This window comes from Bubalus bubalis, chromosome 23 (assembly GCF_019923935.1).
Source record: "Bubalus bubalis isolate 160015118507 breed Murrah chromosome 23, NDDB_SH_1, whole genome shotgun sequence".
Classification (NCBI taxonomy): domain Eukaryota; kingdom Metazoa; phylum Chordata; class Mammalia; order Artiodactyla; family Bovidae; genus Bubalus; species Bubalus bubalis.
The window spans coordinates 16245276-16260132 of record NC_059179.1 but is presented as its reverse complement, the minus strand read 5'-3'; the positions used below and the strand labels follow the sequence as shown (position 1 = coordinate 16260132).

Sequence of the window (14857 nt, the reverse complement as noted above, 5' to 3'; positions counted from 1 at the left end):
TTCCAGACATTGTTCACCAAGTGCTAACTGAAAGCAGTACTTATGGGAATTAATAGTTTGGTTTTCCAGAAGGAGCTCATAATAGAGTTTCACCATAAACATAACATTACCTTCTTTGCATGAAGACCGGCCTTTGGTGTGGTTGATGGTGATTCATTTTGCTTGCTTCATGATCTCTTCCATTCCACATTATTTTTCAGTATCCACTTTTCATCATTCATCATAATTTGTTTTAAAAATGAATGTTTTTATTACGTTTAAGTAGAGAGTTGGATGTGGAAATACAGTCAAGGTTTTTTTCCAATACCTTATGTGGAACCAAATAATCTATGTGATTAACATAACCAAGCTGGTGCAAATGATTTTCAATGCTTAATTTGGATATTTTGAGTATGTTGGCTGTCTTCCACCTGGATTGCTGTCAATAATTGATCACTATCAACTTCAGTTGATCTACCTGATCAGGAATTATCATCCAGCAAGAAATCTCCAACATGAAACTGCAAACCACTTTTCACATGTTCGATCCATTATAGCACCTTCTCCAAACACTACACAAATCCTTTTTGTGCTTCAGTTATGTTTTTACCTTTCTTGAAATAATAAAGTATCACAGGGCAAAAAAGTTGCATTTTCTTCCATCTTCAATATTCAAATAACTACACAAAAATTCACTTTCTGCCATTAGCGTGGTATCATCTGCATATATGAGGTTGTTATTTCTCCTGGCAATCTTGATTCCAGATTGTGATTCATCCAGCCTGGAATTCACACCAGGGAATCCCGAACTCTGCATAGAAGTTAAATAAGCAGGGTGACAATATACAGCTTTGTTATACTCCTTTCCCAATTTTTAACAGTACGTGTTCCATGTCTGCTTCTAATCATTGCTTCTTGACCTGTAAACAGGACTCACAGGAGATGAGTAAGGTGGTCTGGTATTACCATTTCTTTAAGAAGTTTCCATAGTTTGTTGTGATCCACACAGTCAAAGGCTTTCTGTTCAGTTCAGTTCTGTCACTCAGTCATGTCCAACTCTTTGTGACCTCATGAATTGCAGCACGCCAGGCCTCCCTGTCCATCACCAACTCCCGGAGTTCACCCAGACTCACGTCCATTGAGTCAGTGATGCCATCCAGCCATCTCATCCTCTGTCATCCTCTTCTCCTCTTGCCCTCAATCCCTCCCAGCATCAGAGTCTTTTCCAATGAATCAACTCTTCGCATGAGGTGGCCAAAGTACTGGAGTTTCAGCTTCAGCATCATTCCTTCCAAAGAAAGCCCAGGGCTGATCTCCTTCAGAATGGACTGGTTGGATCTCCTTGCAGTCCAAGGGATTCTCAAGAGTCTTCTCCAACACCACAGTTTAAAAGCATCAATTCTTTGGCGCTCAGCTTTCTTCACAGTCCAACTCTATGTTTCCTTAAAATAAGTCAAATCTTCTATACTATAATATTAATAAAACCTTCAACAGGAATTTCTAATTCTCATTTCCATTAGTGTTTCAGGGATAAGTCCCAAAGATATTCTTTATCTCTCCGCTGTCTGTATTTCAGAGATGTCTTGAGACTAAAAAGTTCAGGATCATAGCATCATATGACCACCACTGATGTTACATATAAAACAATGTGATGGAAAGTAGAAAAAAATAGAATCTGGTGACACCTTCTAGGGATTTTGTTCTTGCTCAGAGAGAAAAGAATAACACTTAGAGTACATGATTAGAAATAGAGAAACATAGGTTAATATTTGACTATAAGTTTGAAACACAAAGTAATGTGAACATTTCATATCTTCTTTTAGTGTTCACAGTAACACCAACCAGAGGAATGAATTCCAACACTTATTATTCAGTCCTCCCAAATGCTGATTTTCTCACTATTTCCCTACAGGCTGGACCTGCTCTTGGACACAATTTCTCTCATTTCCAAATCCAATCTTCAAGTAAGCCCAGGTGATACTCAGCAAAGAGTTTTCCTGCCCTCTTACCCTTTGTCCCTCTCTGTGTATCATTACGAGCACAAGCACGGCCTCTTCAGACTCTTACTTTCATTCATTCCTTACCTGCGTTACGTACAAAAGAAGGAAAGTCTGAGACTGGCTCAGCAAATACTGCTGCTTTTTATTTAGAACATCTGGAGAGCAAATGGCTGTGTGTTGGCTTATACCAACAATTCCACTCTGTTTTACAGAGATAACATGGTACTAAGAAGTATTAGCATATGTGGTAGTCAATATAAGTGTTACAGAACATGAGGACAGCAAATACATTTGTGCAGTAAAACTCAGGAGACTTTCCTTTCATGGAAGTTGGATATTCACTGGATACTGAGAAAATTGTGGCAGTATGAGATGGGCGGTCAGAAAGAGTATCCCTGGTAGTAAGAAGGAGGTGAGTGATAGCCCAGATGAGAGTTAATTACAGACAACAGCACAGCAGCAGCCGATGGACTGCCCTTCATCACAGAGGAGTGAAGCAGAGCTGGTATGGGGGCGGTACATGGCCAAACCCACTAGAAACTGGGGTGGTGTCGAGGTCCTTTGGGTCAACCACAGATTTCAGGGTAAATTTCTGTAAAATGGAGGTCAAAAATAAAACCAGCTCCATGCGGGCCAGGCCTTCTCCCACACAACTTCGTTTTCCTGAAAATACACACAGAGGTGATTTGTTCCTTGAGCATTACATTTTGAATTGTCACAAAATGTATGAATGATTGAACAGATAGAGGCCTGGAAAGATGTTTAGAGACAGATAAACAGAAGGAGAGACACACTCGCTATTCACCTAATATCTTCATAAGAATTTTTCATTCAGTAAATATTGATTGAATGTCAACTCTGTGTCAAGCACTTCATTGTGTATTCCCACATTTTAACTGCTCTTTTCCACTTCCAGTTTCTATCGGAAGCCCTGAGAGGAGGGAACTTGTATATATGTGCTTCCTTTCTACTTCTGGCACAAAATTCAGCTAAAGATATTTTTCCTCCATGTGCTTTCAAAAGTACATGTCTAAATGTGTCAGTCTCTCACTTGAAAACATTAAATGTCTCTCCCATCTGTTATGAGGTCCAAATGAGTTGAGCTGGCCCTTCATATTTTGTTCCCAGTATGATGTTCGATATCATTCTTTCCATTCTTCACACCCTCTACTCTCAGCTCTAGCCATACCCGCTCTTCATCAACCTCCAAAACACCATGAAACCTCTAGTTTTGTCTCATGATGTTTCATTCGGTCAAGATGCATTTCTTTGACACTTCCTTCAGGACCTGTGTCCCATGTCATTTCCTCTTTATGGTCTTTGCGATATTCACAGACAGTAGAATCTTGCCCTCTCTGAGTTTCCTCAATATCACATTCATTGTTTCAGTTGAAGCATAAATCACCTTGATCATAATTCTGGTTCTTCTGCTATGCTAAAATGTGTGATTTTGAAGGGAAGGCTCAGTCCTTAACATCTTGGTATATACAGAGCAAGACACAAAGCAGGCATCAAAAGCTGCCAAATACAAGGAGGTGAGTCTGTGGCCAGAGACTCAGCACACACTGTAGTTGTGGAGACCCAGTTTCAAGATCTATGATCAGCAGTGGAAGATGACCACAGTGCTCTGGAACCACTGCAGGGTATCCTGCCACATTTCCAAGGACTCACTGACACTGCAGTTAGTCGGCAGGTTCTGACTTTCTCAATCTAAAAGAACGTCCTGCTCCTGTAAAATTGCCCTGCTTTCTCTTCTCACTTTGTTCCTGTGAGGCAGTTCAAATTCGCTTTCTTCTGTAAGAATGTTCCTTATTCCATTTTATGCCTCACTGTGGTGTATGAGTGACCAGAAAACAGGGTTTCTCCTTCTGGTCTCATGAACAGCCTGTGCTTTCCTCTCTCACAACACTATTCAATGTTCTCTTTAGTAATTTGCTTCCCTAACTAGATTGTGAGCCCACTTTGGTGCCCATTCTGTACTTTTAACCCCAGAACTCAGCCTAGGGAGTGAGGGATATCACATGGAAAATACTCAAACTTTTGGATGTATGTACCTTTCTCATGGCAGGCAAGGAAAGTCTAAAAGTTTCACCTGCTAAGAGGAGCTCACAGGTAACTCAGTGCTACCTAAGATTATTATTGAATTATGCTAGAGGCATAATTCAATTAACTTGTTTTCTAGCTTTCTTACTTTGGAAGAACTGGGTCACCTCCCTGAAGTTCCAATATTGGGGATGTGTGGTGAGGGGAGGAAACACAAGGGCATTAAAAGTGGTGCTTGTGATCATGGACAAAAAGCATTTCTACCAGCCCCAGAGAGGGCATCATTAAGTTCCAACCAACTCCAGAAAGGTACCTTGTTGCCTAAGTACTTAAGGAAATTAACTTTTATTACCTGCTGAGAAAGCCATGAAGTAGTCACTCTTCTTAAAGTTGCCGCTCTCATCCAGGAAGTGGGCAGGGTCAAATACCTTTGGGTTGGGGAATTCTTTCTCATCATGTAGCACAGAACTCAGTGATGTTATTACAGTCATGCCCTGGAATGAAAGATGAAGATCAACTGAGTTATAAGAAATCATGGAGCAAAAGAAATGTTGCAAATCATTTAGTCCAGTCTTTTATCTATAGATGAGGAGCCCCAGGGCCAAAGAAGGGCAGTGGCAATTCCAGAGAGACAGACCAAGCAATAAACACGGATGGGTTTAAGATCAATGGCAGTGATGTTACTAAAGTAGCCTCCAATAGCATCTGAAGTACTGAGTACTTGGTTACTTGGTTTCTGAATCCCCTTTGCTTATCACAGTATTTAGACACTGCTGTTTGTTTTGCTCAATTTCATCATTTCGTTTTCATACATCTAATATGTGGATTATGTTTTAAAATGGAAGCCTCTGATCACTCTTGAAAAGTCAGATGTATTTAGAACCTGTTTATAGGGCTTTTCAAAAATAGAGGTCTGATACGATTAAAAATGACATCTGGCAAATCTATACAGATGGAAACAGGTTAGTGGTTGTCAGGGGCTGGAGGGAGGGAGGAATGGGCAATCACTGCTTAATGGATGGGTTGGGTTTCTTTTTGGAGTGATGAAAATGTTCTGAACTAGATAGCAGCTATGGTTGCACAACATTGTGAATGTACTAAATTTCACTGAATTGCTCACTTTAAAGTAGTTAAAATGGTAATTTTTACATTATAACTTATTTTCAGTTGAGTTCAGTTGCTCAGTCGTGTCTGACCCTTTGCGACCCCATGAACCGCAGCACGCCAGGCCTCCCTGTCCATCACCAACTCCCAGAGTCCACCCAAACCCATGTCCATTGAGTTGGTAATGCCATCCAACCATCTCATCCTCTGTCGTCCCCTTCTTCTCCTGCCCTCAATCTTTCCCAGCATCAGGGTCTTGTCCAATGAGTCAGCTCTTCGCATCAGGTGGCCAAAGTATTGGAGTTTCAGCTTCAACATCAGTCCTTCCAATGAACACCCAGGACTGATCTCCTTTAGGATGGACTGGCTGGATCTCCTTGCAGTACAAGGGACTCTCAAGAGTCTTCTCCAACACCACAGTTCAAAAGCATCAGTTCTTTAGCACTCAGCTTTCTTTATAGTCTAATTCTCACATCCATACACGACCACTGGAAAAACCATAGCCTTGACTAGACAGACCTTTGTTGACAAAGTAATGTCTCTGCTTTTTAATATGCTGTATAGGTTGGTCATAACATTCCTTCCAAGGATTTTACCACAATAAAAAAGAAAATCTTCCCAAGAGGAAAAAATGATTTCTTAGACAAGTACACTAACAACTACTGAGCATTTATCTTTGGGATGAAATCTGTTTCTCTTAATTTTAAAATGTGGAGAAACACATTAGGGATGAATTCTAGATTTAAAAAAAACAGAGATGATAACATTAGAAAAATTCTCATTTTTCAACAAAGCAGATAAAGATTATCAATTAATACTGAAACTGTTGGATGAATGTTTTAGGAAACAGTATACACTAAGTCTTAAAGTACATGCCATAGATTTTTAATTAATTACCTATGAAAACAGACACTCATCAATAGAGAGATATGGAAGATTCCTCCTTAATAAGTGATCATTTTAGCATTACCAATAATGGGATAAACTGACAATACATGTCTTCAGCCAAAATCCAATGCAGTGGGACATACACAACATCTCCTATGTAATTTTCTTTCCAAATACACAGAATTGGTATCTAATCTCAAGAAAACAATTACCAAAGCCAGACTGCCAAAGGTTTAACATGACAATTGTCTTAGACTCTTCAAAGTTGTCAATGTATTGAAATAAACATAGGAACAGGAACTGTTCTTGGTAACAGGGGAGTAAAGGGACAGACAAATTAAATACTTGTTCCTTGACTGGACACTAGATGCCCCTTCAAGAGGAACTATACAAGATATATTAGGATAACTGAGAAAATGTAATTATAGTATATATACTAGATAAAATTATTATATAGATGATAATTCCTTTAGTGTGAATGCTTTTACTGTTATGCAGATAAAGTTCTTGTTCACTTGTTTAGAAGATATGCATACTGAAGTATTATTTAGGTTTAAGTGTGATAGATGCTAAATATGTAGTTAAAATGTAAATATATACACATTTTCACATATATTTCACATATATATATATATATATCCACTGTGTGTTTAAATCCTATTTAAATTTAAGATTTTTTTAAATTTAAAGTTAGGAGTAATTCTACCCCTTAAGTTTATCACATTTAAGGTTTATAATTTTATTTTTTTAATTATTGCCTTGTATAATCTCAAAACAAATACCACAAGGAAATGTTACCTTAAGTTTTAAAAGCAGGTGTATTTTTAGCAAATGGTATTGGGACAGGTAGATATCCATAAAGAAAAAAGTGTGATCATTATTTCACACCATAAGTAAAAATAAACTTTAAATGGATCATAGACTTAAATATAAAAGCTAAAAGTATAAAACTTGAAAAAGAAAAGATGAGCATAAATATTTGATAACATGCTGGAAAATAAGTATGACACAAAAACACGGGTCATAAGGGAAATAACTGATAAATTGGACACCATCAAAATTTTAAACTTCCACTTTTTTCTAAAAAAATTTCTGCTCTTTCAAAAACATTGTTAGAAACCAAAAAAAAAAGAAAGAAAAAGACACATATTGGGAGTAAAATATTTGCAGCACTTAGACATGATAAAGGGATTGCATGCAAAATATATAAAGAACTGCGATAAGTAATAAGGCAAACAAGACTGCCAGGAGATCCAACCAGTCCATCCTAAAGGAAATCAGTCCTGAAATTCATTGGAAGGACTAATGCTGAAGCTGAAACTCCAATACTTTGGCCACCTGATGTGAAGAGCTGGCATTGGAAAAGACCCTGATGCTGGGAAAGACTGAAGGCAGGAGGAGAAGGGGATGACAGAGGATGAGATGGTTGGATGGCATCACCAACTCAATGGACATGGGTATGGGTGGACTCCCAGAGTTTCCAATGGACAGGGAAGCCTGGCGTGCTGCAGTCCATGGGGTCACACAGAGTTGGACACGACGCAGCGACTGAACTGAAGGCAACTGCTGTTAAGTCACTTCAGTCGTGTCCAACTCTGTGTGACCCTATAGATGGCAGCCCACCAGGCTCCGCAGTCCCTGGGATTCTCCAGGCAAGAACACTGGAGTGGATTGCCATTTCCTTCTCCAATGCATGAAAGTGAAAAGTGAAAGTGAAGTCACTCAATCGTGTCCGACCCTCAGCGACCCCATGGACTGCATCCCTCCAGGCTCCTCCGTCCATGGGATTTTCCAGACAAGAGTACTGGAGTGGGCAAACAATCCAATAAAAAATAGAACTATAACTTGAGCAAACAATATCAATCAACATATATGAATGGCCAATCAACATATGAAAAAAAAAAATCACTATTCACCGAAAAAACAAAAGTAAAACAAAATGTTGTATCACCACACAACTATTACAGTGTCTAAAATTTAGAGGGCGCATCAGCAAGTGTTAGGGCGCGGAAGTCAGGGGCCACGCAGACGCGCACCAAGGTCCCTTCCTTTTAGTGCCAGCGGCCGGTACTTGCCCATGACCCACCCACTTAGCCACACACAATGCAAGCCATAAACAACAACAACAAAACAGTGTGGGAATGAGCCTTTGCTTAGTCTCCGACCTCATCCCTCCTCATCCCAAGTGCAGCCTTTCCGCGCCCAGGCCCCGAGCCCTGCGGGATGCACAACTGTGCCACCGGCTAGGGTTCTGTGAGCGCTGCCAGCCTGTCACACTCTGGGAAGAGAAAATCGAGTTCTCCACCTGGTCCAGGCGGCGCCGCCCCACGTGCCCTGAGCCCTCGGAGAGGAGACTCTTGCCACAGGTTGGACTACGTCCCACGGCACCGCCCGGCCAACAACCCCAAGGAGTTCCCTGTGCAGGAAAGAAGTGCGTTGGAGAGCACACCGTGTCAGCCGTGAGGCGGCTTCCACCCCTCGCCTGTCACTCTCCTCGCGGGGACTACAGGTACCAACGAGAGGAAGGCCGTGAGGCTCCACCGTGCGTCCCCGAGGTAAAGACCTTTAACCTCTGCCTCCGCCCCACCTTCCTCTTGGGGTCAGCCCTCTTTTGATGCAAGCCTACAAGGCCTTCTACGGAAAAGTGGGACTGCTTTAGCATGCCAGACAATCAATTCCACCAAAGTTTCTAACGATGCTTTAAATGTTTTTTTTGTTTGTTTGTTTGTTTAAAAATACTTACAGATCTGAACTCTCTCGCTTTCGCCCCTTTCCATTCTCAGGACAAGGGAAACGTAAAGAGGCATTGAGATAATTGTTCAAAGCCCCCAAGGGCTGGCTTGGCCGGCCATGTGAGTGGACATATATACAGGTGTATATATGGGGAGAGACATGTACTTGGTTTCATATTTTTCTAATTTTTTCCCCTACTAATCAATGGCAATCTTGCCAAAATTCCCTTTCCCACCGCCACCCAAGAACAGCCCCATAAAACCATTTTCAAAACATATTGCTTTGTTTGGGGTAGAAAGCAGGTGATCTGGCTGGAGGAATACTAATAAATACCACAAACAAAACAAACGGTCAGAAGCCATTAATACAAGATAATGAATTAATTTAAAAAAAAATTTAAGAACACTAACAAAGGCAAGTGGTGAAGGGTACCCCCAGCAACTGGAACTCTCATATATTGCTACTTGGAATGTAAAATGTCACAGCCATATTAGAAAACCGTTTGATGGGTTTTTAAAAATGAAGTTAAACATTTAAACAACACTCTCACCCTTTGGTATTACCTAAAAGAAATGAAAACTTAGGTCCACACAAAAACCTGTATGCAAATGTTGATAGTACCTTTATTCAAATGGCCCCAAGTTGGAAACAACCCACATATTCATCAATCAGTTAATGCATAGACAATTTGTGGTACTCCATATGATGGATTACTCATCAATAGAAAAGGAATAAACTAATATATGCAATAAAAGATGAATCTCAAACATTCTGCCACATAAAAAAGATAAAGGCATATATTGATTATAAGTTATTTCACTTACATCACATTCCATTATATTACAGTCTTGAAAAGGCAAAACTGTAGGACTAAAAACAGATTAGTAGAGGAGGAGCTAAGATGGCGGAGGAGTAGGACAGGGAGAATACTTTCTCCCCCACAAATTCATCAAAAGAACATTTAAACGCCGAGTAAATTCCACAAAACAACTTCTGAATGCCGGCAGAGGACATCAGGCACCCAGAAAAGCAATGCAAGTCTTCAAAAGGAGGTAGGAAAAAATATAAAACACAAAAAAAGAGACAAAAGAGGGAGGGACGGAGTTCCATCCCGGGAAGGGAGTCTTAAAAAGGGAGAAGTTTCCAAACACCAGGAAACCATCTCACTGCTGAATCTGTGCCAAGCCTTGGAAGCACAGAGGGCAACATAACAGGGAGGAAAAATAAATAAACAATTAAAACCCGCAGATTACGAGCCCTATGGTAACTCCCCTAGCAGAGAACCAGCGCAGATGCCTGCACATGCCACTAGCAAGTGGGGGCTGGGCAGGGAGGCGCGGCGCGGGCTGCATCGCTTAGAGTACGGATCTGGCCTGAATACCCGGAGCGCTATCTGAGCAAAATAATTTGGGCTAGCAAACCAGACTGTGGGATATCTACCACGCAAAAAGCCAGCCCTAACCTAAGATACCGCCAGGCCAGCGCACGGAACAAAGGACTGAACAGAGATAGCTGGCTGCAGACCATCCCCCTCCAGTGACAGGCAGCCAGAGCAGGAAGGGGGCAATTGCAGCCGCAGAGAGACATTATCTATAAAACTGTAAGCAGGCTTCTTTGCTAACTAAAACTTCTTAGGGGTCTGGACGGTCAACATCCGCCTGAGAAGGTGTGCCAGTTGTACACCTAGATAACCGAGTGGCAGGGAGGTGATAAGTCGCAGCAATCGCGCTCACCAAACAGCTCATCACCTGACCTGCTCGGATCTGGGAAGGGAACAAAATGCAGGCCCAACTGAGTCTGCACCTCTGAGGACTACCCGAGTGCCTGAACCTGAGCGGCTTGGACCTGGGAGGTGCAAGCAGCCCAGGGCCAGCCACGGATGGTTCCCGGCTGAGCAACCTAGAGCCTGAGCATTGTGGGCAGGGAGGCTAGATGCTCCGTGAGCGGGGGCAGACCCAGTGTGGCTGAGGCACTGCGAGCACACGCCAGTGTTATTTGTTTGCAGCGTCCCTCCCTCCCCACAGTGTGACTGAACAAGTGAGCCTTAAAAAAAAAAAAAAAAGTGTCCACCACCGTCCCCTTTGTGTCAGGGTGGAAAACAGACACTGAAGAGACCAGCAAACAGAAGAAGCTATAACAGAGGGAACCGCCTTGGAAGCTACAGGCAATAGATTAAAACCCTGTGGTTAGTACCAACTACATAGAAAGGGGCCTATAGATCTTGAGAAATATAAGTTGGACCAAGGAACTAGCCAAAAATGAACTGAACCCACAATACCCAAACAAAACCAGAGAAAATCCTAGATATATTTTTACTATTGTTACGATCATTCTTTCTTTTTTTTTTAATTTTTAAAAAAATTTTTAAGTCCTCTATTATTCCTTTAATTTTCACTTTTATAACCTACTATTACTTTGCAAAAAAAAAAGACCCTATTTTTTTTTAAAACAAACTTCATATATACAGTTTTTATAATTTTTGTGACCTTGTTTTTATTTTTCTTCTTCTTTTCTTTAACATTGTATTTTTGAAATTCCAAACTCTACTCTAGATTTTTAATTTTAGCTTTTTGGTATTTGTTATCAATTTTGTACCTATTTTTTTTTTATAATTTTTCCGACTTTTTTTTCCTCTCTCTCTCTCTTTCTCTTCTTCTTTTATATAACATTGTATATCTGAAATTCCAAACTCTACTCTAGATTTTTAATTTATGCTTTTTGGTGTTTGTTATCAATTTTGTACCTATATTTTCTTTATAATTTTTTCGACTTTATTTGGTTTTTGTTTGTTTTTCTCTCTCTCTCTCTTTTTCTTCTTCCTTTTTTTAACATTGTATTTTTGAAATTCCAAATTCTACTCTAGATTTTTAACTTTTGCTTTTTGGTATTTGTTATCAATTTTGTACCTATATTTTCTTTATAATTTTTGCGACTTTGTTTTTGTTTGTTTTTTTTCCTCTCTTTCTTTTCCTTCTTTTCCTTAACATTGTATTTTTGAAATTCCAAACTCTAGATTTTTAATTTTTGCTTTTAGGTATTTGTTACCAATTTTATACCTTTAAGAACCCAATCTTCAGTACCCATTTTTCACTAGGGAGTGAGATTACTGGCTTGACTGCTCTCTCTCCCTTTGGACTCTCCTTTTTCTCCACCAGGTCGCCTGTGTCTCCTCCCTAATCCCTTTCTACTCTACCCAACTCTGTGAATTTCTGTGTGTTCCAGACCATGGAGAACACTTAGGGAACTGATTACTGGCTGGATCTGTCTCCGTCCTTTTCATTCCCCCCTTTTATCCTCCTGGCCACCTCTGTCTTCTTCATCCTTCTTCTCTTCTCTGTATAACTCCGTGAACATCTCTGAGCGGTCCAGTTGTGGAGTGCACATAAGGAAGTGATTACTGGCTAGCCCACTCTCTCCTCTATTGATTCCACCTCATCTCATTCGGGTCGCCTCTAACTCCCTCCTCCCTCTTTTCTTCTCCATGTAACGCTGTGAACCTCTCTGGGTGACCCTCATGGTGGAGAAACTTTTCATCTTTAACGTAGATGTTTTATCAATGGTACTGTATAGAAGGAGAAGTTTTGAAACTACTGTAAAAATAAGACTGATAACTGGAAGCAGGAGGCTTAAGTCCAAACCCTGACTCCAGGGAACATTAATTGACAGGAGCTCATCAAACGCCTCCATACCTACACTGAAATCAAGCACCACACAAGGGCCAACAAGTTCCAGGGAAAGACATACCAAGCAAATTCTCCAGCAACACAGGAACACAGCCCTGAGCTCCAAGATACAGGCTGCCCAAAGTCACCCCAAAACCATAGACATCTCATAACTCATTACTGGACACTTCATTGCACTCCATAGAGAAGAAATCCAGCTCCACCCACCAGAACACTGACACAAGCTTCCCTAACCAAGAAACCTTGACACGCCACCTGTACAAACCCACACACAGCGAGGAAATGCCACAATAAAGAGAACTCCACAAACTGCCAGAATACAGAAAGGACACCCCAAACTCAGCAATTTAAACAAGATGAAGAGACAGAGGAATACCCAGCAGGTAAAGGAACAGGATAAATGCCCACCAAAGCAAACAAAAGAGGAAGAGATAGTGAATCTACCTGATAAAGAATTCCGAATAATGATAGTGAAATTGATCCAAAATCTTGAAATCAAAATGGAATCACAGATAAATAGCCTGGAGACAAGGATTGAGAAGATGTAAGAAAGGTTTAACAAGAACCTAGAAGAAATAAAAAAGAGTCAATATATAATGAATAATGCAATAAATGAAATTAAAAACACTCTGGAGGCAACAAATAGTAGAATAACAGAGGCAGAGGATAGGATTAGTGAATTAGAAGATAGAATGGTAGAAATAAATGAATCAAAGATGAAAAAAGAAAAACGAATTAAAAGAAATGAGGACAATCTCAGAGACCTCCAGGACAATATTAAACGCTACAACATTCGAATCATAGGGGTCCCAGAAGAAGAAGACAAAAAGAAAAACCATGAGAAAATAGTTGAGGAGATAATAGTTGAAAACTTCCCTAAAATGGGGAAGGAAATAATCACTCAAGTCCAAGAAACCCAGAGAGTCCCAAACAGGATAAACCCAAGGCGAAACACCCCAAGACACATATTAATCAAATTAACAAAGATCAAACACAAAGAACAAATATTAAAAGCAGCAAGGGAAAAACAACAAATAACACACAAGGGAATACCCATAAGGATAACAGCTGATCTTTCAATAGAAACTCTTCAAGCCAGGAGGGAATGGCAAGACATACTTAAAGTGATGAAAGAAAATAACCTACAGCCAGATTATTGTACCCAGCAAGGATCTCATTCAAATATGAAGGAGAAATCAAAAGCCTTACAGACAAGCAAAAGCTGAGAGAATTTCAGCACCACCAAACCAGCTCTCCAACAAATACTAAAGGATATTCTCTAGACAGGAAACACAAAAATGGTGTATAAATTCGAACCCAAAACAATAAAGTAAATGGCAATGGGATCATACTTATCAATAATTAGCTTAAACGTAAATGGGTTGAATGCCCCAACCAAAAGACAAAGACTGGCTGAATGGATACAAAAACAAGACCCTTATATATGCTGTCTACAAGAGACCCACCTCAAAACAGGGGACACATACAGACTGAAAGTGAAGGGCTGGAAAACATTTTCCATGCAAATAGGGACCAAAAGAAAGCAGGAGTAGCAATACTCATATCAGATAAAATAGACTTTAAAACAAAGGCTGTGAAAAGAGACAAAGATGGTCACTACATAATGATCAAAGGATCAATCCAAGAAGAAGATATAACAATTATAAATATATATGCACCCAACACGGAGCACCGCAATATGTAAGACAAATGCTAACAAGTATGAAAGGGGAAATTAACAATAACACAATAATAGTGGGAGACTTTAATACCCCATTCACACCTATGGATAGATCAACTAAACAGAAAATTAACAAGGAAACACAAACTTTAAATGATACAATAAACCAGTTAGACCTAATTGATATCTATAGGACACTTCATCCCAAAACAATGAATTTCACCTTTTTCTCAAGCACACATGGAACCTTCTCCAGGATAGATCACATCCTAGGCCATAAATCTAGCATTGGTAAATTCAAAAAAATTGAAATCACTCCAAGCATCTTTTCTGACCACAATGCAGTAAGGTTAGATCTCAATTACAGGAGGAAAACTATTAAAAATTCCAACATATGGAGGCTGAACAACACGCTGCTGAATAACCAACAAATCACAGAAGAAATCAAAAAAGAAACCAAAATTTGCATAGAAACGAATGAAAATGAAAACACAACAACCCAAAAACCTGTGGGACACGGTAAAAGCAGTGATAAAGGGAAAGTTCATAGCAACACAGGCATACCTCAAGAAACAAGAAAAAAGTCAAATAAATAACCTAACTCTACACCTAAAGCAACTAGAAAAGGAAGAAATGAAGAACCCCAGGGTTAGTAGAAGGAAAGAAATCTTAAAAATTAGGGCAGAAATAAATGCAAAAGAAACAAAAGAGACCATAACAAAAATCAACAAAGCCAAAAGCTGGTT

The 14857-nt window shown here is 40.0% G+C and overlaps 1 protein-coding gene across 3 annotated transcripts in view; it reads right to left on the bottom strand.

Annotated features, from left to right (window-relative positions):
• Positions 1-1353: 1353 nt before the first annotated feature.
• Positions 1354-14857, bottom strand: part of LOC102401059 (cytochrome P450 2C18) — a 44172-nt gene continuing 30668 nt past the window's right edge. For all 3 annotated transcript variants that reach the window (XM_025274101.3, XM_044935115.2, XM_045164109.1), the window contains 2 exons: positions 4375-4516; positions 1354-2642 (listed from right to left, as the gene is read on the bottom strand). In XM_025274101.3, coding sequence (XP_025129886.3) covers positions 2461-2642; positions 4375-4516 — 324 coding nt within the window. In that variant the 3' untranslated portion in view covers positions 1354-2460. The remainder of the gene's footprint in view (positions 2643-4374; positions 4517-14857) is intronic.